This window comes from Pleurodeles waltl, chromosome 8, assembly GCF_031143425.1.
Source record: "Pleurodeles waltl isolate 20211129_DDA chromosome 8, aPleWal1.hap1.20221129, whole genome shotgun sequence".
Classification (NCBI taxonomy): domain Eukaryota; kingdom Metazoa; phylum Chordata; class Amphibia; order Caudata; family Salamandridae; genus Pleurodeles; species Pleurodeles waltl.
Genome location: NC_090447.1, coordinates 1502164795 through 1502189343, shown reverse-complemented (window position 1 = coordinate 1502189343; position 24549 = coordinate 1502164795). Strand labels below are relative to the sequence as shown.

General features: G+C 45.4%; 1 protein-coding gene across 2 annotated transcripts in view; it reads right to left on the bottom strand.

Annotated features, from left to right (window-relative positions):
- The window catches only part of MPZL1 (myelin protein zero like 1), a 110806-nt gene that overhangs the window by 30009 nt on the left and 56248 nt on the right, over positions 1 to 24549 (bottom strand). The window contains exons 3-5 of one of the 2 annotated variants that reach the window (XM_069202764.1): positions 20696 to 20909; positions 17883 to 18030; positions 14153 to 14258 (exon numbers count right to left, since the gene is read on the bottom strand). In XM_069202764.1, coding sequence (XP_069058865.1) covers positions 14153 to 14258; positions 17883 to 18030; positions 20696 to 20909 — 468 coding nt within the window. The remainder of the gene's footprint in view (positions 1 to 14152; positions 14259 to 17882; positions 18031 to 20695; positions 20910 to 24549) is intronic. The other variant, XM_069202765.1, reaches the window with a different exon arrangement.

Sequence of the window (24549 nt, the reverse complement as noted above, 5' to 3'; positions counted from 1 at the left end):
CCTGGTGCCACTAGGAGAGTGGTAGTGCCTCAGTCGTTCAGAGAGTTTATTCTGACCTTAGCCCATGATATTCCCCTTGCTGGGCATTTGGGACAAACCAAGACGTGGGAGAGGTTAGTCAACCACTTCTACTGGCCCAATATGTCCCAGAAGGTTAAGGAGTTTTGCCTCTCCTGCCCCACCTGTCAATCCAGTGGTAAGACAGGTGGGCATCCAAAGGCCCCCCTCATTCCACTTCCAGTGGTGGGGGTCCCCTTTGAAAGAGTGGGTGTGGACATAGTTGGTCCACTGGAACCTCCCACAGCCTCAGGAAATATGTACATCCTAGTAGTAGTGGATCATGCTACTAGGTATCCTGAAGCTATTCCCCTTAGGTCGACTACTGCCCCTGCAGTAGCCAAGGCCCTCATTGGTATCTTTACCAGAGTGGGTTTCCCTAAGGAGGTGGTGTCTGACAGAGGTACCAACTTCATGTCAGCATACCTAAAACACATGTGGAATGAGTGTGGAGTGACTTACAAATTCACTACACCATACCATCCACAAACTAATGGCTTAGTTGAGAGATTCAACAAGACATTAAAAGGCATGATCATGGGGCTCCCAGAAAAGCTCAAAAGGAGATGGGATGTCCTCTTGCCATGTCTGCTTTTTGCTTACAGAGAGGTGCCACAGAAGGGAGTAGGATTCTCACCCTTTGAACTTCTGTTTGGTCACCCTGTAAGGGGACCACTTGCTCTTGTTAAAGAAGGCTGGGAGAGACCTCTTCATGAGCCTAAACAAGACATAGTGGACTATGTACTTGGCCTTCGCTCTAGAATGGCAGAGTACATGGAAAAGGCAACCAAAAACCTTGAGGCCAGCCAACAGCTCCAGAAGTTTTGGTATGACCAAAAGGCTGCACTGGTTGAGTTCCAACCAGGGCAGAAAGTCTGGGTTCTGGAGCCTGTGGCTCCCAGGGCACTCCAGGACAAATGGAGAGGCCCTTACCCAGTGCTAGAAAGGAAGAGTCAGGTCACCTACCTGGTGGACCTGGGCACAAGCAGGAGCCCCAAGAGGGTGATCCATGTGAACCGCCTTAAGCTCTTCCATGACAGGGCTGATGTGAATCTGTTGATGGTAACAGATGAGGATCAGGAGGCAGAGAGTGAACCTCTCCCTGATCTTCTGTCATCAGACCCAAAAGATGGCTCAGTAGATGGAGTGATCTACTCAGACACCCTCTCTGGCCAACAGCAAGCTGATTGTAGGAGAGTCCTACAACAGTTTCCTGAACTCTTCTCCCTAACCCCTGGTCAGACACACCTGTGTACCCATGATGTGGACACAGGAGACAGCATGCCTGTCAAAAACAAAATCTTTAGACAGTCTGACCATGTTAAGGAAAGCATTAAGGTGGAAGTCCACAAGATGCTGGAATTGGGAGTAATTGAGCGCTCTGACAGCCCCTGGGCTAGCCCAGTGGTCTTAGTCCCCAAACCTCACACCAAAGATGGAAAGAAAGAGATGAGGTTTTGTGTGGACTACAGAGGGCTCAATTCTGTCACCAAGACAGATGCTCATCCAATTCCTAGAGCTGATGAGCTCATAGATCAATTAGGTGCTGCCAAATTCTTAAGTACCTTTGACTTGACAGCAGGGTACTGGCAAATAAAAATGGCACCTGGAGCAAAAGAGAAAACAGCATTCTCCACACCTGATGGGCATTATCAATTTACTGTTATGCCCTTTGGTTTAAAGAATGCCCCTGCCACCTTCCAAAGGTTGGTGAATCAAGTCCTTGCTGGCTTGGAGTCCTTTAGCACAGCTTATCTTGATGATATTGCTGTCTTTAGCTCCACCTGGCAGGATCACCTGGTCCACCTGAAGAAGGTTTTGAAGGCTCTGCAATCTGCAGGCCTCTCTATCAAGGCATCCAAATGCCAGATAGGGCAGGGAACTGTGGTTTACTTGGGCCACCTTGTAGGTGGAGGACAAGTTCAGCCACTCCAACCCAAGATCCAGACTATTCTGGACTGGGTAGCTCCAAAAACCCAGACTCAAGTCAGGGCATTCCTTGGCTAGACTGGGTATTACAGGAGGTTTGTGAAGGGATATGGATCCATTGTGACAGCCCTCACTGAACTCACCTCCAAGAAAATGCCCAAGAAAGTGAACTGGACTGTGGAATGCCAACAGGCCTTTGACACCCTGAAACAAGCAATGTGCTCAGCACCAGTTCTAAAAGCTCCAGATTATTCTAAGCAGTTCATTGTGCAGACAGATGCCTCTGAACATGGGATAGGGGCAGTTTTGTCCCAAACAAATGATGATGGCCTTGACCAGCCTGTTGCTTTCATTAGCAGGAGTTTACTCCCCAGGGAGCAGCGTTGGAGTGCCATTGAGAGGGAGGCCTTTGCTGTGGTTTGGTCCCTGAAGAAGCTGAGACCATACCTCTTTGGGACTCACTTCCTAGTTCAAACTGACCACAGACCTCTCAAATGGCTGATGCAAATGAAAGGTGAAAATCCTAAACTGTTGAGGTGGTCCATCTCCCTACAGGGAATGGACTTTATAGTGGAACACAGACCTGGGACTGCCCATGCCAATGCAGATGGCCTTTCCAGGTTCTTCCACTTAGAAAATGAAGACTCTCTTGGGAAAGGTTAGTCTCATCCTCTTTCGTTTGGGGGGGGGGGTTGTGTAAGGAAATGCCTCCTTGGCATGGTTGCCCCCTGACTTTTTGCCTTTGCTGATGCTATGTTTACAATTGAAAGTGTGCTGAGGCCTGCTAACCAGGCCCCAGCACCAGTGTTCTTTCCCTAACCTGTACTTTTGTATCCACAATTGGCAGACCCTGGCATCCAGATAAGTCCCTTGTAACTGGTACTTCTAGTACCAAGGGCCCTGATGCCAAGGAAGGTCTCTAAGGGCTGCAGCATGTCTTATGCCACCCTGGAGACCTCTCACTCAGCACAGACACACTGCTTGCCAGCTTGTGTATGCTAGTGAGGACAAAACGAGTAAGTCGACATGGCACTCCCCTCAGGGTGCCATGCCAGCCTCTCACTGCCTATGCAGTATAGGTAAGACACCCCTCTAGCAGGCCTTACAGCCCTAAGGCAGGGTGCACTATACCATAGGTGAGGGTACCAGTGCATGAGCATGGTACCCCTACAGTGTCTAAACAAAACCTTAGACATTGTAAGTGCAGGGTAGCCATAAGAGTATATGGTCTGGGAGTCTGTCAAACACGAACTCCACAGCACCATAATGGCTACACTGAAAACTGGGAAGTTTGGTATCAAACTTCTCAGCACAATAAATGCACACTGATGCCAGTGTACATTTTATTGCAAAATACACCCCAGAGGGCACCTTAGAGGTGCCCCCTGAACCTTAACCGACTGTCTGTGTAGGCTGACTAGTTCCAGCAGCCTGCCACACTAGAGACATGTTGCTGGCCCCATGGGGAGAGTGCCTTTGTCACTCTGAGGCCAGTAACAAAGCCTGCACTGGGTGGAGATGCTAACACCTCCCCCAGGCAGGAGCTGTGACACCTGGCGGTGAGCCTCAAAGGCTCACCCCTTTGTCACAACCCCGCAGGGCACTCCAGCTTAGTGGAGTTGCCCGCCCCCTCCGGCCACGGCCCCCACTTTTGGCGGCAAGGCTGGAGGGAACAAAGAAAGCAACAAGGAGGAGTCACTGGCCAGTCAGGACAGCCCCTAAGGTGTCCTGAGCTGAGGTGACTAACTTTTAGAAATCCTCCATCTTGCAGATGGAGGATTCCCCCAATAGGGTTAGGATTGTGACCCCCTCTCCTTGGGAGGAGGCACAAAGAGGGTGTACCCACCCTCAGGGCTAGTAGCCATTGGCTACTAACCCCCCAGACCTAAACACGCCCTTAAATTTAGTATTTAAGGGCTACCCTGAACCCTAGAAAATTAGATTCCTGCAACAACAAGAAGAAGGACTGCCCAGCTGAAAACCCCTGCAGAGGAAGACCAGAAGACAACAACTGCCTTGGCTCCAGAAACTCACCGGCCTGTCTCCTGCCTTCCAAAGAACTCTGCTCCAGCGACGCCTTCCAAAGGGACCAGCGACCTCTGAATCCTCTGAGGACTGCCCTGCTTCGACGACGACAAGAAACTCCCGAGGACAGCGGACCTGCTCCAAAAAGACTGCAACTTTGTTTCAAGAAGCAGCTTTAAAGAACCCTGCAACTCCCCGCAAGAAGCGTGAGACTTGCAACACTGCACCCGGCGACCCCGACTCGGCTGGTGGAGAACCAACACCTCAGGGAGGACCCCCGGACTACTCTACGACTGTGAGTACCAAAACCTGTCCCCCCTGAGCCCCCACAGCGCCGCCTGCAGAGGGAATCCCGAGGCTTCCCCTGACCACGACTCTCTGAAACCTAAGTCCCGACGCCTGGAAAAGACCCTGCACCCGCAGCCCCCAGGACCTGAAGGACCGGACTTTCACTGCAGAAGTGACCCCCAGGAGTCCCTCTCCCTTGCCCAAGTGGAGGTTTCCCCGAGGAAGCCCCCCCTTGCCTGCCTGCAGCGCTAAAGAGATCCCTTGATCTCTCATTGACTAACATTGCGAACCCGACGCTTGTTTCTACACTGCACCCGGCCGCCCCCGCGCTGCTGAGGGTGAAATTTCTGTGTGGGCTTGTGTCCCCCCCGGTGCCCTACAAAACCCCCCCTGGTCTGCCCTCCGAAGACGCGGGTACTTACCTGCAAGCAGACCGGAACCGGGGCACCCCCTTCTCTCCATTATAGCCTATGCGTTTTGGGCACCACTTTGAACTCTGCACCTGACCGGCCCTGAGCTGCTGGTGTGGTGACTTTGGGGTTGCTCTGAACCCCCAACGGTGGGCTACCTTGGACCAAGAACTGAACCCTGTAAGTGTCTTACTTACCTGGTAAAACTAACAAAAACTTACCTCCCCCAGGAACTGTGAAAATTGCACTAAGTGTCCACTTTTAAAGTAGCTATTTGTGAATAACTTGAAAAGTATACATGCAATTGAAATGATTCAAAGTTCCTAATGTACTTACCTGCAATACCTTTCAAACAAGATATTACATGTTAAATTTGAACCTGTGGTTCTTAAAATAAACTAAGAAAAGATATTTTTCTATAACAAAACCTATTGGCTGGATTTGTCTCCGAGTGTGTGTACCTCATTTATTGTCTATGTGTATGTACAACAAATGCTTAACACTACTCCTTTGATAAGCCTACTGCTCGACCACACTACCACAAAAATAGAGCATTAGTATTATCTATTTTTACCACTATTTTACCTCTAAGGGGAACCCTTGGACTCTGTGCATGCTATTCCTTACTTTGAAATAGCACATACAGAGCCAACTTCCTACACGCACTGCAACTTTAAACTAGTGTTAAAAGGAATATGTTACTACCCTGTAAGCATCTGTTTATGGCATGTAGTGCTGATCTGCATACGTCCGACAGCTAGTGTTGGGTTCAGAGTTATGGAAGTTATTTTTCTTCGAAGAAGTCTTTCGAGTCATGAGGTCAAGTGACTCCTTGCCACGAAGGCAATGCGCATGGGCATCAACTCCATTGCTACACTGTTTTCCCTTAGCCGGGTGAGATAGGAGTGTAAAGTATATGCAAGTAATGCGATGACCATGCTAGATGTAAATGTATAAGAAAACTGCAACGGCCACAGGTGTCCGGGGAAGAGGTTTGGTGCATGTGATTCTACAGCACTACATGCCATGAAAAGATGCTTACAGGGAAAGTAAAATAATCTATTTGATTGCATGCGTGGCTGTAGATACACATGCTCTGCATAGGCTGTAAAGCAATACCCCTCTTAAAAGCAGTGGCTAACCTGTGGGTATTGCAGTTGTTTGAAAAGGGGTACGTAGCACTGCCCAACCTACACTGGCTTGATGGCACCCTAAAACACCACACAGTAGTGTTTAGTAAAGGTGTGTTGTGTGGATGTAGCTGCCTTATGTCAGCTATGCAGATGTTTCTTGATAAGGCCATGGTTGCTACCTTATGGCAAGTGGAGTGCACTTTGGGAGGAACAGGTAAAGGTCTTTTGGTCTTAAGATAGCAAGTTTGAATACATTTTGCCAGCCATCTGGCTATGCCTGATTTGGATATAGGGTTGCCTTTGTGAGGTGGTGAAAAGGCTACAAAGAGTGGTTTAGATTTTCCGAAAATTTAAGTTCGATCAATGTAGAACATGGGTGCTCTATTTACATCTACTTTATGAAGTGCTCTTTCTGCAACATAATCTGGTTAAGGAAAAAACAACTGGCACCAACAAATTGGCTGATATGAAAATGAGATATTACCTTAGGTAGGAATTTAGGATTAGTGCGGAGAACCATCTTGTCTTTGTGTTTTTGGAAGAGAGGTTCTTCTAAATGTAATGCCTGGAGCTCACTAACATGCCTAAGTGAAGTGAAGGCGACTAGGACTACTACCTTCTAATAAAGAAATTGAAAGGGGGATTAGTGTAGAGGTTCAACTGGGAGACCCAGGAGTCTGGTAAGAACAATATTACATTTCCAGGAGGGTGCTGGTGCTTAGTGAAATCAATCTATTTGAGTCCTTCCATGAAGGCTTTGATAACTGGAGTTTTGATTAGAGAAGGGTGCCATCTATTTTGGGAGGTATGCAGCTATTGCAGAAAGATGTAACATTATGGAGGTGTATGCTAAATTAGCCTTCTGTAAGTGAAGCAGGTAGCAGACAATGTCTTGTATGGTGGCTTGAATGGATCAATTTGTTTGGAGTGGCAGTAGCAAATAAAATGCTTCCTTTTTGTTGCATAACAGACTTGAGTGGTAGGTCTACATGCTTCCTTAAGTATGCCCATGCATTCTGGTGGTAAGATTAGGTAGCCAAACTCTATGATCTCAGGAATCAAAGGTTGAGAGTTTTGGGGTCTTGGTGCCCGATTTGTCCATCTTGAGTGAGAAGGTGAAGCCTGTTGGGGAACTTTACTTGTGGAACCACAAAGAGGTCTAGAAGTGTTGTGAACCAAGGCTGACACGACAAAGTGGGAGCTACTAGGATCGTTGTAAGGGAAGTTTGCCTATGCTTCTGAAACAAAAACTGAAGGAATGGGACAGGTAGAAAAGCGAGGCAAATATCCCTGACCAACTCATCCATAGTGTGTTGCGCTTGGATAATGGGTGTGGGAACCTGCAGGCAGAGTTTGGGCATTTTGCATTTTCTACTGTGATAAAAACGTCCATCTGTGGGAAGCCCCACTTTTGGAAGTACAGAGGAGGACTTCTGGGTGGAATTCCCTTTCGTGAAATTGTTGCTGCATCCTACTGAGTAGGTCTGCAATCTTGTGTGGGGGGACTATGGCAATGCATGAAGCCATCATTCCTAGGAGACCCATCACCTCCCTCACTGGATGACTGGTTGGTGTGAACTCGGGTGAGGTTGCTTGAAAAATATTAATTTGAGCTGGATTGGGGTAGGCTAAACCTAAATGTGTTTAGGATTGATTCCAAATATTGCTGAACCTGTAAAAGTTGTAGGTGAGATTTGGGGATGTTCACAGTTAACCCTAGACTGTGAAGCATATCTATTGCGATTGGAGGGTGTTCTTGGCATTGCTGATGTGTGTTGGCTATGATAGGAGAGTCATCTAGGTAAGGGAAAAACGTAGCCGAGCTGTAACCACTGCTAAGCCTTCGCTTAACACTCGTAGCGCAGTGGTGACACCGAATAAAAGAACCTTGAACTGGTAATGGTCGCCCACTATGACAAATCTTAGGTATTTGTGATGGGCTGGGTGTACCGGTATGTGGAAGGAGGCATCCTTTAGGTCTAGTGTTACCAAAAACTCACCCTGTTGTAGAAATGGAATGACATCCTGTATGGTGACCATGTGTGTAAAGAAATGGTTCCCTGTTGCAGTTACCCCCCACTTTTTGCCTGATACTGATGCTGACTTGACTGAGAAGTGTGCTGGGACCCTGCTAACCAGGCCCCAGCACCAGTGTTTTCACCTAAAATGTACCATTGTCTCTACAATTGGCACAACCCTGGCACCCAGGTAAGTCTCTTGTAACTGGTAGCCCTGGTACCAAGGGCCCTGATGCCAGGGAAGGTCTCTAATGGCTGCAGCATGACTTATGCCACCCTAGGGACCCCTTACTCAGCACAGACACACTGCTTGCCAGCTTGTGTGTGCTAGTGGGGATAAAATGACTAAGTCGACATGGCACTCCCCTCAGGGTGCCATGCCAACCTCACACTGCCTGTGGCATAGGTAAGTCACCCCTCTAGCAGGCCTTACAGCCCTAAGGCAGGGTGCACTATACCACAGGTGAGGGCATAGGTGCATGAGCACTATGCCCCTACAGTATCTAAGCAAAACCTTAGACATTGTAAGTACAGGGTAGCCATAAGAGTATATTGTCTGGGAGTCTGTCAAAAACGAACTCCACAGCTCCATAATGGCTACACTGAATACTGGGAAGTTTAGTATCAAACTTCTCAGAATAATAAACCCACACTGATGCCAGTGTTGGATTTATTAAATAGTGCACACAGAGGGCATCTTAGAGATGCCCCCTCTATTTTACCCAATTGTTCAGTGCAGGACTGACTGGTCTCTGCCAGCCTGCTGCTGAGAGACGAGTTTCTGACCCCATGCGGTGAAAGCCTTTGTGCTCTCTGAGGACAGAAACAAAGCCTGCTCTGGGTGGAGGTGCTTCACACCTCCCCCCTGCAGGAACTGTAACACCTAGCAGTGAGCTTCAAAGGCTCAAGCTTCGTGTTACAATGCCCCAGGGCACTCCAGCTAGTGGAGATGCCCGCCCCCTGGACCCAGCCCCCACTTTTGGCGGCAAGTCCAGGAGAGATAATGAGAAAAACAAGGAGGAGTCACTGGCCAGTCAGGACAGCCCCCAAGGTGTCCTGAGCTGAGGTGACTCTGACTTTTAGAAATCCTCCATCTTGTAGAAGGAGGATTCCCCCAATAGGGATAGGAATGTGCCCCCCTCCCCTTGGGAGGAGGCACAAAGAGGGTGTACCCACCCTCAGGGCTAGTAGCCATTGGCTACTAACCCCCCAGACCTAAACACGCCCTTAAATTTAGTATTTAAGGGCTCCCCTGAACCTAAGAATTTAGATTCCTGCAACTTACAAGAAGAAGAGGACTGCTGACCTGAAAACCCCTGCAGAAGAAGAAAGAAGACACCAACTGCTTTGGCCCCAGTCCTACCGGCCTGTCTCCTGCCTTCCAAAGAAACCTGCTCCAGCGATGCTTTCCAAAGGACCAGCGACCTCTGAATCCTCAGAGGACTGCCCTGCTTCAAGAAAGACAAGAAACTCCCGAGGACAGCGGCACTGCTCCAAAAGAACTGCAACTTTGTTACAGAGGAGCAGATTTAAAGACCCCTGCAAATCCCCGCAAGAAGCGTGAGACTTGCAACACTGCACCCGGCGACCCCGACTCGACTGGTGGAGAACCAACACCTCAGGGAGGACCCTCCGGCGACTCCGAGACCGTGAGTAACCAAAGTTGTCCCCCCTGATCCCCCACAGCGATGCCTGCAGAGGGAATCCCGAGGCTCCCGCTGACCGCGACTGCCTGATCCTAAAGTCCTGACGGCTGGAAAAGACCCTGCACCCGCAGCCCCCAGCACCTGAAGGAACGGAACTTCAGTGCAGGAGTGACCCCCCAGGAGGCCCTCTCCCTTGCCTAGGTGGTGGCTACCCCGAGGAGCCCCCCCCTTGCCTGCCTGCACCGCTGAAGAGACCCTTTGGTCTCCCATTGAAATCTACAGAGAACCCGACGCTTGTTTGCACACTGCACCCGGCTGCCCCCGCGCTGCTGTGGGTGTACTTTCTGTGTGGACTTGTGTCCCCCCCCGGTGCCCTACAAAACCCCCCTGGTCTGCCCTCCGAAGACGCGGGTACTTACCTGCTGGCAGACTGGAACCGGGGCACCCCCTTCTCTCCATTGAAGCCTATGTGTTTTGGGCACCTCTTTGACCTCTGCACCTGACTGGCCCTGAGCTGCTGGTGTGGTAACTTTGGGGTTGCTCTGAACCCCCAACGGTGGGCTACCTTGGACCCAAAACTGAACCCGGTAGGTAATTTACTTATCTGCTAAAACTAACAATACTTTACCTCCCCCAGGAACTGTGAAAATTGCACTGTGTCCACTTTTAAAACAGCTATTTGTGTTTTATGTGACAAGTATATATGCTACTGTAATTATTCAAAGTTCCTAAAGTACTTACCTGCAATACCTTTCAAATTAGATATTACATGTAGAATTTGAACCTGTGGTTCTTAAAATAAACTAAGAAAAGATATTTTTCTATAACAAAACCTATTGGCTGGATTTGTCTCGGAGTGTGTGTTCCTCATTTATTGCCTGTGTGTATGTACAACAAATGCTTAACACTACTCCTTTGATAAGCCTACTGCTCGACCACACTACCACAAAATAGAGCATTAGTATTATCTCTTTTTGCCACTATCTTACCTCTAAGGGGAACCCTTGGACTCTGTGCATGCTATTCCTTACTTTGAAATAGCACATACAGAGCCAACTTCCTACAATGTGGAAATGTTCTGACAGGATATATTTGTTTAGAGGCCTGAAATCTAAGGTTGGACTTAAAGTCCTGTCCTTTCTGGGGATTAGGAAGTATATTCCTGAACCCAGATGTTGAAGGGGAACGGGTTCTATGGACCCTTTGAGGAGAATGGCTTGAATTTCATGTCTGAGTAATGTTTGATGTTCCTGTGTGAACCTGTGAGCACGAGGTGGAATGTTTGAAGGTGTAGAAATGAGCTCTAGACAATAGCCACGTATGATTACGGCTAGTAACCATTTGTCTGTGGTGATGGAATACCATGTTGAGTGGAAACATTGTAGCCTGCCCAGACAAGTGCTCTGGGATGGTGGTGATAGAACAGAGTTGTCACTGTTTTGTAGAGATGTTGAGGCACCCTTACCACTACTCTTGTTATTGCCCCTGAATGAGCCACAGTAGTATCTTTTGGTGTATGAAGTTTGCGGCCGTTTGTGTTGTGAGGTGGAAGCCTCTGTGATGGTGGACTCATAGGTCCCACAGAAGAGTGTCCTCCTGGAAGTAGGCCCCTGCAATGCACTCATTGCTTTAGCAGTGTCGGTGTCTTTCTTCATTTTTCTAAGTTAGTGTCTACCTGCGGGCCAAATAAATGTTCTTTGTCGAACAGCATGCTAAGAACAGCCTGTTGGATCTCTTGTTTGAAGCCAGAACACCTTAGCCAAGCATGTCGCCTTAGGAGAACACTTGTGCTGATTCCTCATGCTGCAGTAGCTGCTGAATCGAGGGGGCAGCGAACAGAGGTGTTAGTAATTGCCTGTCCTTCTGCTACAAGCTGTTGACCCCATTTCCTATGTTCTTCCGGGAGGTACTCGAGTAATTCCTCCATTTCATCTCAATGAGCCTTATCCTATCACACAAGTAGGGTCTGGGAACTGGTGATATGCCAATAATTGGTGGCCTGGAATGCAACTCTTTTCCCAGCAGCATCCAACCGCTTGCTTTCTTTTTCTGGAGAGGGTGTGTGCCCAGTTGCCTGTGAGTTAGCCCGTTTGCGTGCTGTGGTAGTAACTATGGAATCAGGTGGTTGTTAGGTCCAGAATGAAAATACGGTCTGATGGTGCTGGCTTATATTTTGTTCATCCACTCTAGGAGTGAATACCCTGGCCTTAACAGGGTCTTTGTCTTTGAAGATACAGTCATCATGTCATATCATACCCTTTAGCATGGCCAGATACTGTGTATCTTTATGTGTGGCAACTTAAGTGTCAAAAAGGAAATCCTGTTCTATTGGTTCCCTGTGTAGTTCTACCCGATGAAAAGCTGCCGCTCTTGAAATGGCCTCTTGGTAAGAAGTTGCGTTCTCAGGTGGGAGGAAAGACGGGGTGGGTAAAGCTCAGCGTTGATCCCTGTATTTGGTTCTGTATCATACATGTCCCATGGGTCTAGATCCCTTTGTGGTCCACCTAACCCACCTGCATCAGATTATAGTGACCCCTGAGGTCCTGCTTGAATCTGGATTTTTTTGCTGCCAAATGTCCAGCTTTTCCAACATTGGCTCAGTGGGTGAAAAGGAAGCCGGTGAAGACTTGGCACTGAAGAGTGCTCTCGGTCCGAAAACATTTATGCCGAAGGCTTTGACATGTCATGTCCTTTCAGTAACAGGTCCGAGGCCTGGGCGTCCAAAACAGTTTCCTGGATCCAACCATGGCTTGGAAGCAGTGGTGGGCTGGTGACCTGTGATTGTGGCTGATTTAGTTGGCAAGGTAGGGATTTCAGTACTCACTCATTGAGCAGGTGGTATCCCCTGCATCTCTAAGTCTACATCAATGTCGGATCTGAATCAGTTGCCTCCTCCCCGACGGTTGGTTGCTCTTGGGTATGTTCCTCGCCGAAGATGTCAGGAGTATTGTCCGTTGCCCAGTGAGACATTTTGAGGCAACAAGCCCTGGGATTTCGAAGTGTCTTTCAACCAAAAAGTTCAACATGCTTTGCAGTTGGCTTTTTTATGCCTGGGGAAACACAGAAATTGCATATGGGTGTTGGTCAGTGTGCAGGCGTTTCAGGGCAGAATCGAAAACATGTACGTTCCATTATCACCAACACATTTTCGAACGGGTTGGCAATAACGCCAAAGGTAGGCCCTAAAGGGCAGTGCCACGAAGGGCTTTCCGTCTTACAAAGTCAAACAGGATGGAGATATGAGAAGGCATAGATATAAAAAGTTTGTACAATAACAGTACCATCTAAGACAGATAACGCCTTTATATGTGACAGTGCTTACAGCAGTTTAGCTTTTTCATACAGCCAACTGCTCGGTTTAAGAGCATTCACTGCAATCCACTCAATGCCAACAGCATACTGGAAATTTAGAACTTGCTCAAGAATCAATGCCATATGCTTTGCTGAAGACTATATCTAAGAGCTTTTCTAATGGCATACAAATCTCAAAGGCAGCAGGTTGAGGAATCGGAGGAGTGATGGGCAGAAAAACCTTGGAAGGAGCAGAGCTGGTCACTGACCTCTTTGAAAATGGGAAAAATTAAGTATCACAGATGCTCCCGACCCAACCACCCAGCAATTGCTGTACATTTTTCTCTAACAGGATATTGATAGTTCATGAAAGAATCAGCTTCTGTCCAGGAAAACATGCCCAAAGAGCAGGTTTGATAGAAAATTATATACATACTGATCGAGTGAAATGAAAAAATTGTTTCATGAAAGTTATGGGGGAGAAAAGAAAAAAAAAAAAAAAAAAAGAAGATCAAAGGGTGTGGCACTGAAATCGTACTTCTTCCCCACAGAGCCAGACAAAATCTGAGCTGCTATCATTGTGATGGATGCATGGATTGCAAAGGACCTTATCCTGTCGGGAGGTAGTGCATTTGGACCTCTCCGAGTCTGCATGCCAGTGAAATCATTTTCCCCGCTTTTATAAACGTGCAAGTGAAGTGTGTGCATGAAGACTGCCTTGTGTGATCTTAAATAAGCCAAAAGCTGTCAAAGAGGTTTTGTATATTCACTACTTACATTTGTATTAAAACAGAAAAAATTAACAGAAAAGGTTTCAAATGCAGTTTTGTCTTAGTTGGAGAGACTGTTTTTACCGCCTTTATTAAAATGTTCTCCAATATGACACATGGATGGAGTTGTTTTGGGTTTATGAATAATATTCATGAAACACCTATTTACAGCAGAAGTGGTCAATTTAGAGCAGGCAGATTATTCAATGGTGGGATTAATACTGCAACATTACCCCTGTGGCAGTGGTAATTCCACCAGCAAATGCACTTAAAACTTCCAGTGCAAGGCAGTGGACTTGCAGTAACCACCCACCTCTAAGTAAACGGCCTACACTACAAAGAGGCCGGCTGGGCAGAGACCGATGTTCATACTAATTAAGTCTGCAATCCATCTATGTGCACAGCATAGGCCAAGAGTCACCCGTACTAACCAATAGTACGGGGTCCTCTTTATAAACCCCTGGAAGTTTCTTCTGAAGATGAAAGATGAAGTCCTAGAGGCCCAATGCCATCAAGCTCCATGTGCTGGTCATTGGCTCACGCAGAGCTTTACATTTTGCCACGCATCAGTTAGAGGAGGATTACCTGATGAGATCCGGTGGGTAGACTGTTTACCAGACCCTGGGTTTCAGAGGAAGACTTCTTTGGAGTCTGCTTGACTGGCGACATCAAGCTTTCGGTAGTACTGCAGCTGCCATGGCGGGTGGAGCAGGGCCAATTACGTGTCCCCCAAGTGGAGCAAACAAAGCACACAAGCAAATGAGGACCGAGTAGCATGGCAAAATATATCATGATAAAACAAAAAGACAACAACGAAATAATGAGCAACATAAATAAACAATGTGCACACAAAGTAACGCAACTAAATGTCCCTTCACCCACGCACTGCCAATGTAAGGGGGCGTGATGAGATCCGCAAACAGAATGCTGTTGCCGATATACTCAATGGGGGAGTAAAATACAGATTCATGAAATGACAATGGGCGCAATCTTCATGGCTAAAAAAAAAAATGCGATCTACAATGCTCAACTGTGATGGCGGAAGGGATTACTAAACCAGAAAGTGTTGCAATGAAACCACTGATGTCATAAAATAAAACTGTTATAAAATGGTGGAGACACACAGGACTCACCCAGGAATTACACATAGACGACACAATGTGGGACAGAGGGACTGACTACAATTATATCGGTTTCATAATTTAACTAATGAAAGGTTCTGGTTTAAAAAGCTATTTTACTTTTTCTGAATGAACTTTGGTGACCAGAAAAAAAAAAAGTGAAATTTATAGAATTTGGTAATGTGTGTCCCATTTTCATACATAAATTGGATTCTGTACGGGCTTTTGACAAACTGTCAGGCTAGTGGGCTTTCACCCTATGCCAGAGGCTGAGAGGACGGTTCAGTATCTGTACCACTAGCTGCAGCGCCTGACCCTTGTATCCCCACCTGCCCAAAGCCCTGCAACCAGATTCAAGACCAAGCCCCCAAATATAGCAATTCTTCCCTATTTCAGGCATGGGGAATTTCCAAGTAAATGCTGCACAACCATTTATATATTTTGTGAAACTCCAACAGTAAAGTTGGCAGCTTGAAATCAAAGCCTGGTGAACCATTTACCTCTAATGCCAAATAAGACTGACTAGCACTGCAAGTTGTTTCAAATCTAACCAACAGACAGGCAGCATACGCACAGCGGCAATATTACCAAGGCGCAGGACATGCGTGATGGCAGCAAAAGGACATTAATTTGAAGGCGGAACCAAAAAGCATGAACATCAATAAGGACGTAAGAAATAAACAATAAAACAAAACGTGGACATTACAGCCAGTTTGCTCGTGTGGCTACTCATAGGCTGTTGCCTTATGGCACACACCGTGGAACGCCTGGAGATATCTAGTAACAGTGATCCAATCACCGGTTTCCCAATACTCCTCAACAAGAGCATACATCACCGCCCTCACCAAGAGGCTAAACTGCACGTCTTCCCAAGAAGAGTGGTGTGAGAGCTCTCAATAATAGAGGGTCTGTGTGTACTCTTGGACACAAATAACTAATATGGTCGAAATATCCCATCTGCACCGCACGCAAAATGCACACAGACATCCAGAAACAGCAGCACAGACTGACCAAATGTTAAGTTAGCGCATAGCTGGGTGATTAGTACTGAACACCGACATCATCCAAGGAGCAGAAAAGCAATGTTTGCGGACATCGAAATTATGGGTTCATCCGGTCTCCCACGTTACCATTGTGTTTTTGCAGCAGGTCTTGGGAGGGCAGCCCTAAACCTGCCCCACTCTTTTGCGGTTTCCAATCCATCGTCTACTCAGCAGGTCTGCAAGGAGAGGAAGAGAGGGCAACTGCATCCCAAGGTGAGAGGATTAGAGGTGCACGAATGAAAGAAAAGGAGATGCTCTCACAATGCCATGCAGGAGTCTCGACCAAAGATGGTTATGAACCTCTAGAAACAAGGTTAGACAACATGCAGGTCAGATCCATGCCACGTCCACTGCATCCCACACACTGCAAGAGACACACCTCAGGGGAGTCCCCTTCCTAAAATGTTCAACTGATGCAAGTAAGCTGGAATCTGCCGTTTCTTCCTCAGATATGGCTTCAAGCACTGCATACACGGGGCAGCTGGAACAGGTTACTTACCGCATTAACTACAGCACTTCAAGCACAATCTATGACATTGGCACAACCCTATAAAATCCCCAAATGGTATTAATTATTATTTTATATAGGTGCAGCTCTAGCACAGTCTACATTTGTCTGCATGACATTAAGTGCCTGTCACGAAACATTTAACACAAGTTCTTGAGCAAAGTTCATGGTGAGAAGTTTAATAGCAAAAGCATAAGAAACAAAGTACAATCAGGACCCTTCTGAGATGGTCAGTCAATACAGATCAGTGGTTTGCAATGGAGGGCTCACTTCTGGAACGGTGGACAAATGCAGCATTACAGAACTGGAAGCTGCACAGCAAGGCTCTAGAAACCGAGCACACCCATACACCAAGAATGGAGAGGGGAAGTCGAATGGGATATCAAAAAGGTACTCTGGCATCCAGTACAAAACCTGCAGGAGGTGAAGAGGAACAATGGAAAGCCAAGAATAGGGGACTGCGCATAGGAACGTACTGAAGGGTGCAGCAGATTCTCACTTCAAAATGATCAATATCAGTTCACCTCTAATAAAAAACAAATCTCTAACTAAGATGAGGGACAGTGTGTTCGAGATCGGTAAACCTATAAATCCAAACATCAAAAGTCGCTGCAGCGAATAATATTTTTGTCAGGGTTCTTCAAACTCGCTACTTTACATTAACAATCTAAAAAATAATTTGGCAAGTAGGTGATGGGAAATGTTTAATTTAAACTTCAGGTCAAGAGGCTGCTGAGAGCATTGTAAGGAAATTGAGAATTTACCTTGGCTTGTTTTAAGAAGTACAGCGTAGACTAGATGGTTACACCACAGTTCCCTTGTGTGTTCAAAGTCAAAGAGGGAACATCTGTGTACTACTGCCCAACACTTTAGGGAAAGATCTGAAAGTTTAGGAACCACGAGATGCATGGGAGGGTATACATCCATAGAAGACTACTGCTGGGAGTGATTAAGCATCCGTAGTACAACCTCATTAGTGGGCTCATATGTCGGATTCATAAAGTAGGAACATCTTGCTGAGATATGGTTGGCTTAAAGAGAAGACCTCCAGGCATATAACAGGGAAAACTAATTTATATTTTTCTGCCTATTTCACGCGTTACTACCTGTGGCAACTGTTGGTAGATAACCTACAAAGTATAGTTCCTGTGAAATTTTAGGGCCCCCTCCCAACATGGAACATGATTTCTTAAGTGAGGTCCCTTAACCTGCAGCTACTGCTGAAATGGTGTGGGGCACCCACTTTGTCACTTGCAAATGGCCTCACCAATGAGGGGTTATATCTGGACCATTCCTCATTGGTGCCTTGTGACTGCTGCATTTGTCCTTTGGGAAGAACTTGGGTGCACAAGTTCTATAAATAAAATTAGGCTAAATCAGCTAAATTGTTTGAGTCTCCCTACTCACATGAGGATATCAGCAAGAAGTTCATGAAGAAAAGGGTGCAGAAGTCAGTCTCCTCCAAGATCACGCAGACTATGCACTACTATGGGCAATGGCCACATTCCTGTCTCCAATCGAGAGTAAAGTCCCACTGAAAAATCCTTATTGCAGGTTAAAATAAACCCGACCACTAAAATTATAAACATGTACTAAAAAGGAAATACTTCAGTAGTAAAGAGTGGATTGAATGCACTGCTTACCCAGAATAGTTCTTGTTTGAATTGCGGTTAGAACTGTTGTTTAAGACACATATGAGTCCCACAATGAGTCCAACCAGCAAAAGAAAACCAGCTACTGCACCAACCACAATTCCTGCCACTGTGCCAGTCGAATAAACAGGCAGATTTTCTGAAGAAAGAAAAAAAAAAAAACATTATGTAAAACTTTGATGTTCACAAAATACACATTAGGCATGCATTTCCATTGTCTTTTCAGTGTTTTAAGAAATGAAACACATTGATGAATCGCTAAGTGAAAAAAATAAATGTTCAGTTTCTTATCTTAAAATCACAGATAAAAATAAATGAAATGAACAGGGATATAGAATTGGGATAGTTTGCTATTATCAATCCTACAGGAAATCTCTGGAGTAGTTTTCTTATACTGTCTCTAAAAACAGCTCATGAGGTAGCAGTTTTGTATACTGTCTTTACAACTATGGATTCACTACCTTCAAGACTGTTGTGCCCTTGGTTTGTGATTTAAACATTGTTCTAGCGCGTCAAGCATATGTTTGAAAATCTGTATCTGAAAGGAATTAGTCTGGTTCCAAGTTTCCACATCAACATTACAAATCCATGGATGTTGGTGCTCCAACAAAATATTTCAAAGGCAGCTATATAGTGCAGTTGCACGTGATCCTGTACAATACCACCTTTTTCAAAGTCACATTTATATAATGTATATTTACAATTTTTATGGTATTTTGTCAGTATTATGACAATTAATAACAGCACCCCTCAGTGTCCAATACTGGCCGAGGGGGCTTGTATTTACTCTTTGATGGCTAAAGCCAACCAGTTCTCACTGCATTCAAAAGTGTCTCATCTGAGGTTGTGTTCAGTGTACACTAAAGAGTGCGCACTCAGACCACTATGGACTGGTCTTAGGTTATGTGTGGACTCTGCTCTGGCATAACTGGGCATCTGTGCCCGATGCCAAGGGCGAGTGCAACAACACAAGAAATGGAGGTTAGATGGATTTCACTCCGGAAGAAAGAAACCTGCTCTGGACAAATGAAAGGGCTGGTGACCACTTCCAACCCACTCCTCACAACATGGGTCGGGGAGGGCGGCAGGAAATGCAGAACATGGAGGAAGGATTGCATCTACTACATATTTTACTGTAGTAGGTGCTGTATAAAGGAACAATGGACTCAAATGGTGCCCACCACTTGCCAAGTCATCAATGAACTAGCTAAAACACACACCTCTCATATTAACCCTCATGGAGAGACTCAAGTCTGAGAAACTAATAGAACAGTGTTGGGAGTTTTCCAATTGCTTGGTACGGATAGAAAAACGAAGGACTTTCCACTCACTGCCCTAGCAGTCAACATTTATACACAACTAAGCAACCAAAACATAAGCTGAACGTGGTGATATTAGGATAGGCCAGTCGTCGCAAAGCTTAAAAATGCAACTGACTGCTAGGACAGCATTTCGCTCAACCGAGTGGTAAGTGTATTTCTGTGGAACACACCACGTTGAAACAGTGAGACCAAGAAAGGCGTTATTTAAGAGTGCTCCTCTGTACAAAGCACTGAATTACAAAGCAGATAACTCCATCCATCATTCATGGAAATATGAAACAGACTGGAAACTGCACGTCTGCATTTGCACGCCCGTGCTTCCCAGGTGTAGACAGAGAAGAGGACTGGTGTAGGCTGTACTAGCATTAAAACAAAGATTTCTAAGGCAACTCCAAACTAGAGAATGAATCCCATGAAAACTCTTCCACAGTGACCACTCTTGATTCATTCACTAGACCGATTTAGATACTGAAACTGGATATGCGGAAAGTCCCTTGAGAACCACCAATTCACCTACTTAATAAATAATTTTGCATATCATGAACGCCATTATGGGTAAAGCTCTTCGCTAAAACACATAGGAGTGGTGCTCGGAAAGCTCTGGTAGTATTTTGCCGGAAGCTGAAAACATTAGCACCCTACTTATGTAACCCGATTTTATTTAATCTTATTTGAGATGTTTTCATTGAATTAATATGCACTGTGTACAATGAAACTTTGTATCGTGATGCTAATGCAAGTTCTCATTACAATACTATCAGTTTTCACAAAGGACTAGTAAACACGGGCCAGGTTCAAGATTGACATCCTTGAGACAAAATGTTAATACTGTTCCTCCGTGTCAGGAGACTGCAGTAGAAAAGTCTTAGTGGGAGGACACTCAAAGCTTAATCTGCATATCATAGCAGTCGCACTTCCTCCACTTCTCAGACTCTCTCATAAGGTAGATCTCACTGGTCTTGTGGCCACCATGATAAGAAGGAAACTTCAATGAGACTTTGGGTAAAAAGGTACTAGGAAGAAGCAAGTTTATTTTAAAAACTGCTCTAAGTGAAAGACGTATTGAGGGCCTGGTCACCGAGTTGCTTAACTGTTAAACAACTGTTATCTGAACAGAGTACATAATTGACGACAAAGATGACAAACAATTATTCCCATCTAACTTATCCTGCATCCTTCACTGGAGAATATTAATCAGGAAATTCACCAAGATTTTTCCATCTCACAATAACCCATGCCTGACTGGCTTGACAGAAGCGACTGAAGAATGAACAATAAAAGCATTATTTTTCCTTTTTTTTTTTTTAGAAAGGAACTGGCTGATACTCCTCTCCAGTGATTACTTTTTCCTGATACCTGCTTCAGCCAGAACATGACCACAAGCAAGATCAAACTGAAAAAGACTAATAAATCTAGGAGCCTGCAGAAATGAAATAAAAATAAAAAAACCTTTCAAATTTAAAAACTAATTACGACAGACACCTTTCGCAACAACTCGCAGTAAAAGACGTGCACGCGAGCCATCAACATCAGGTGGGTTCTTCACAGAACAGAAGTAGGTGCCGTTGTCTTTGAACTGCATCTTTTCAATGTATATGGAGCCATCCTTTTTATTAAGGTCTCCATCCCAGCCGATACGGTCTTTAAAATGATCAGCAGTTACATGATGTGTTTTTCCTCCACTGAAGAATAAGATCTGGAAAAGAGCAAACAAAAAAAAACATGAACAAGAATTGTCATGGCAAACAGTCTGGATCAAGGGTACCCACTTGAGAGAAACCATGCACTGTGGCAAATTGTCTCTTCCCCTCTTCATACACCTTCTCCATGGCATTTTAAGAGTATAACAGCATGGGAGTACCTGTTATGCCTCAAACCACCAGGCTGCACTCATATCTACAAGATGACAACTGGATACATTATGCTGTGCACGTTTTATTTTTCTTTAATTACTTTATTAAAATGTTTCCCTTAGAAAACAACAAAACCAGACATGGTAAACACCATGTTTTAGCCCCAAAAAGTTATTAACTACACGTGTAAATCATCAGTGTGTACAAACATGAGATCACCTGGTAAACTAATATGGGTCAATTTGTTAGTATAGCATAGCAGAATAGATTCAGTACACTGTATCATATGGTGTTAGATCAAGGAACATAAAATACTAACCATTGGTCCCATTCAAGCTGTCCTGTGAACAGGAGGAAACAGTAAAGCATACCAGTGGTGAAGCATCTTTCATAGTTTGGCTCATGGAAAAATCTCAGACTGTGCCCCTTCCTCAACATATTTCAACTAATATTCAACCTCAGCATATGACTAACTGGTTCTAGTATAGAGTTTACTCGGGATCAGATCAAGTGTCACAGCTTTTTTTCATTTTGTTATAGGTCAGAAACGTAAGCATATACGATAAACTTGATATGTCAATGTGAAGTCTAGTCCTGTGTATGTCCACAGAGCATGAAAAATAAGAGCAACTTCCAATAGGCAGGGAACAAAAAGCTAAATACTATATCAAAACTATGAATGGGGTACCTTGTGAAAGTTCTTTATGTAACTTGTCTTAAGGTATACTTTTACTCCTATCTGCCCATAACAGACAACCTCAACCCCCCCGCTATATGCTATCCATTCTTTCTCATTAAGAAGCTACGTACAGATATTGTCCTAAAGAATACCATTTCTGTTAGAAATACACTGCCTCTCACGGAATTAAAGTAAATCTTTTCACTCCCATAACTGAAGGGATTCATTGTTGGGTCTCGCCTATTTCCTCGTTTGTTCAGTCTGGCAGGGCCTCCTACAGGCTAGCTTCCTCTTGCTTGTCCCTCTGTCCGGTCTTCCTTTCTCTGGACCTCTCTACTCCATTGAGTGATCGCACTTTTGCGACCCCTTTCTTCCTGTATTTTCCCCAGCTCCATCTCACTCTACTGTATTGTAAAGCGCAGCTTTAACCACCAAGGTGCAAGATTAACATCGAGCTAGTTAATATTAGATGCAATCAACAAGTGCTATGCTAAACCTGCTACAATATTTAAGTTGTTGAATTGCACTTGATTTTACATTTCTTTCGGTGTTAGGCCACTATACTAGGTATTCTGGCAGAGCACATTGAAACAGCACAACTACCCCAAGTGGCACGCTTAATACAAAGGCTTTACTTGCTGATCTCTGCTGTCTTGTCTATCTCTCTGCGCCGTTCTAGTACTCTATAGACATCACATGACCTTAATACTCTTCCGTCTCTCCAGTCAACTCCCAGCATATTTTCGAATCGCAAAAGGCCTTTTTCATACATCTGGACCTAAGTTCTCATCATTTAAATTTGATCTACTGGTGAGAAACAGGCACATAGACTTTTCACCTTTCTTTAGGGCTCATAACTCAGAAAGGCCAAAGCAGCATTCCGAAACTGTGGTTCAGGACATGCTGTGATAGCAACATGAATGTTGCATCCATTTTCTCCATGAACATAGATCTTTTTCACAGATTACCTGTCTTTCCAAAGAAGGCCACCTGAACCATCAATAACTTGAAATTTAAAGCCTACAGTTTTGCGGGTATTGGTATTTAGACTAACATCTTTGCTAGTCCACCAGGTTTACCCTTTTTTGTCCACTAACTTTCTTTGTGAAATGGGCCCGGGCAGAACTCTGTAGCAGCATGGGGTGATGGGTTGGGTGTTACTGGCATTTTGGGAGCCGTGCAGGACTTGATATCACAAACTTAACCTTATGGTTCTGAACAAAAACGGTGGCAGGGTGGAGGCGGATTGCTCCAGGCATAACTTAAGGGTGAGGCCAGCCCAGTTAAAATTGAACCAAGGGTGAAAACTGGAGGTCTTGATGCTGGAGAGAGGCATCTTCTTCCCGGACTATAAAGTCCTTTTGAAGATTTGGGGAGGTTTCTTGGTCTCTGCCCAGTTGGGATACTGTGGACAGGTGAAGTTAGTTGACACTGAAAGGTGCTCACCAGGGCTGCGGCACACACAAGTCCCATGGCCCCAACTGTGGCTGCAGGTTTTGGAGTAAACCCCTGCTCACTTAGGTACACAGGGCGCGACTCATGACCTTTCTCCGATCAGGACTATGAAAAACCAATTCACACTGGATTCCCCAGGCCAGAGTGAAGAGTTACCCAGGACTGACCGTACACTGTATGTCCATTTGCTCTACATCTCCTGTTTTTTACCACTTGCATTGGACAGATGCCATTTGTCCTACTCTAAGTTTCCCAAAAGTGGGGTGCCATTTTGGTTCCTGCTCTGGCTTTTAACACATGCCTGAATACTAAAGGCTGGCCTACAGCAAGCATGCCACTGTCACACCAAAATCAAGCCCATCTGTCCCTGTCTGCCCACCGGCAGCGCAGAGTCAGCCATGCCTTTCCCCAACAAGGAGATACCAAAACTTCATGCAACAACAGAGTTCAGTACCACCTACACAAGAGTCCAGCTTCTCAAGGTTAGGTCTGAGTATTTGAGTTTCTCTTCCTCTCATAAGGATAACACATGTGCCATATAATAGTTTGGCAGACGTTCTCCGCCCTCTCATTTTATGAACGGTCTATTACCTACTGATTTATTAGATACAACTTTAAAGTGCGGGCTCATCAATACTCACTCACTTGTAAAGCATGCCATGATGGTAAATCTCCTAATATCGACCACTGGTCCGGGAATGCTTTTTAGCACAGCGACTTGGATGCTGACTCTAATTTTGACCTGGGGGAAGCATGCCTGAAGGTTATAATATCATACTACTCCCACGCCCTCTGTGTGGATAGACTAGAATTTTTAAACCACTTATCAATTTAAAAATATTACACATAATACACTTCAGCCAGGCCAAATTGTAAGTTTCACAGAGTATTTCAGCCTCATGCTAGGTGGCGGGATCGGAAGAATATTGGCCCCTGGGCCTGTTCGAATTCTGTACAAGCATTTTCTGACTGTCACCTTTAATCATTTCGCATGCATCATTTTATGGGCTTTGCAATTTCAATATATGAGCAGGACCCTTTGTCACCTCAGCTTCCTCTGACTTACTGAATTCACTGGCAGCAATGGGTCTCCAATAATTGGTCACGAGCCCTACGCAAGTTCATGGACATACACTGGATTTATTATTTTCTCCTACGGGCCTGATTAATGTGGGAGAAGTAGGTCCTTTAGTTTGGTCTGATCATTCTCGGATTGCTTTCCCCCGGCGATCAGCGGACAATACCCATTCTGGGAGACAGAGTAAGATAAGTTTTCTTACTGGTGCTACAGTCCTGTTCTAAATTACTGCGAGAGGTACTGGGGGAAATTCTCCTATCTTCCCCTCCTC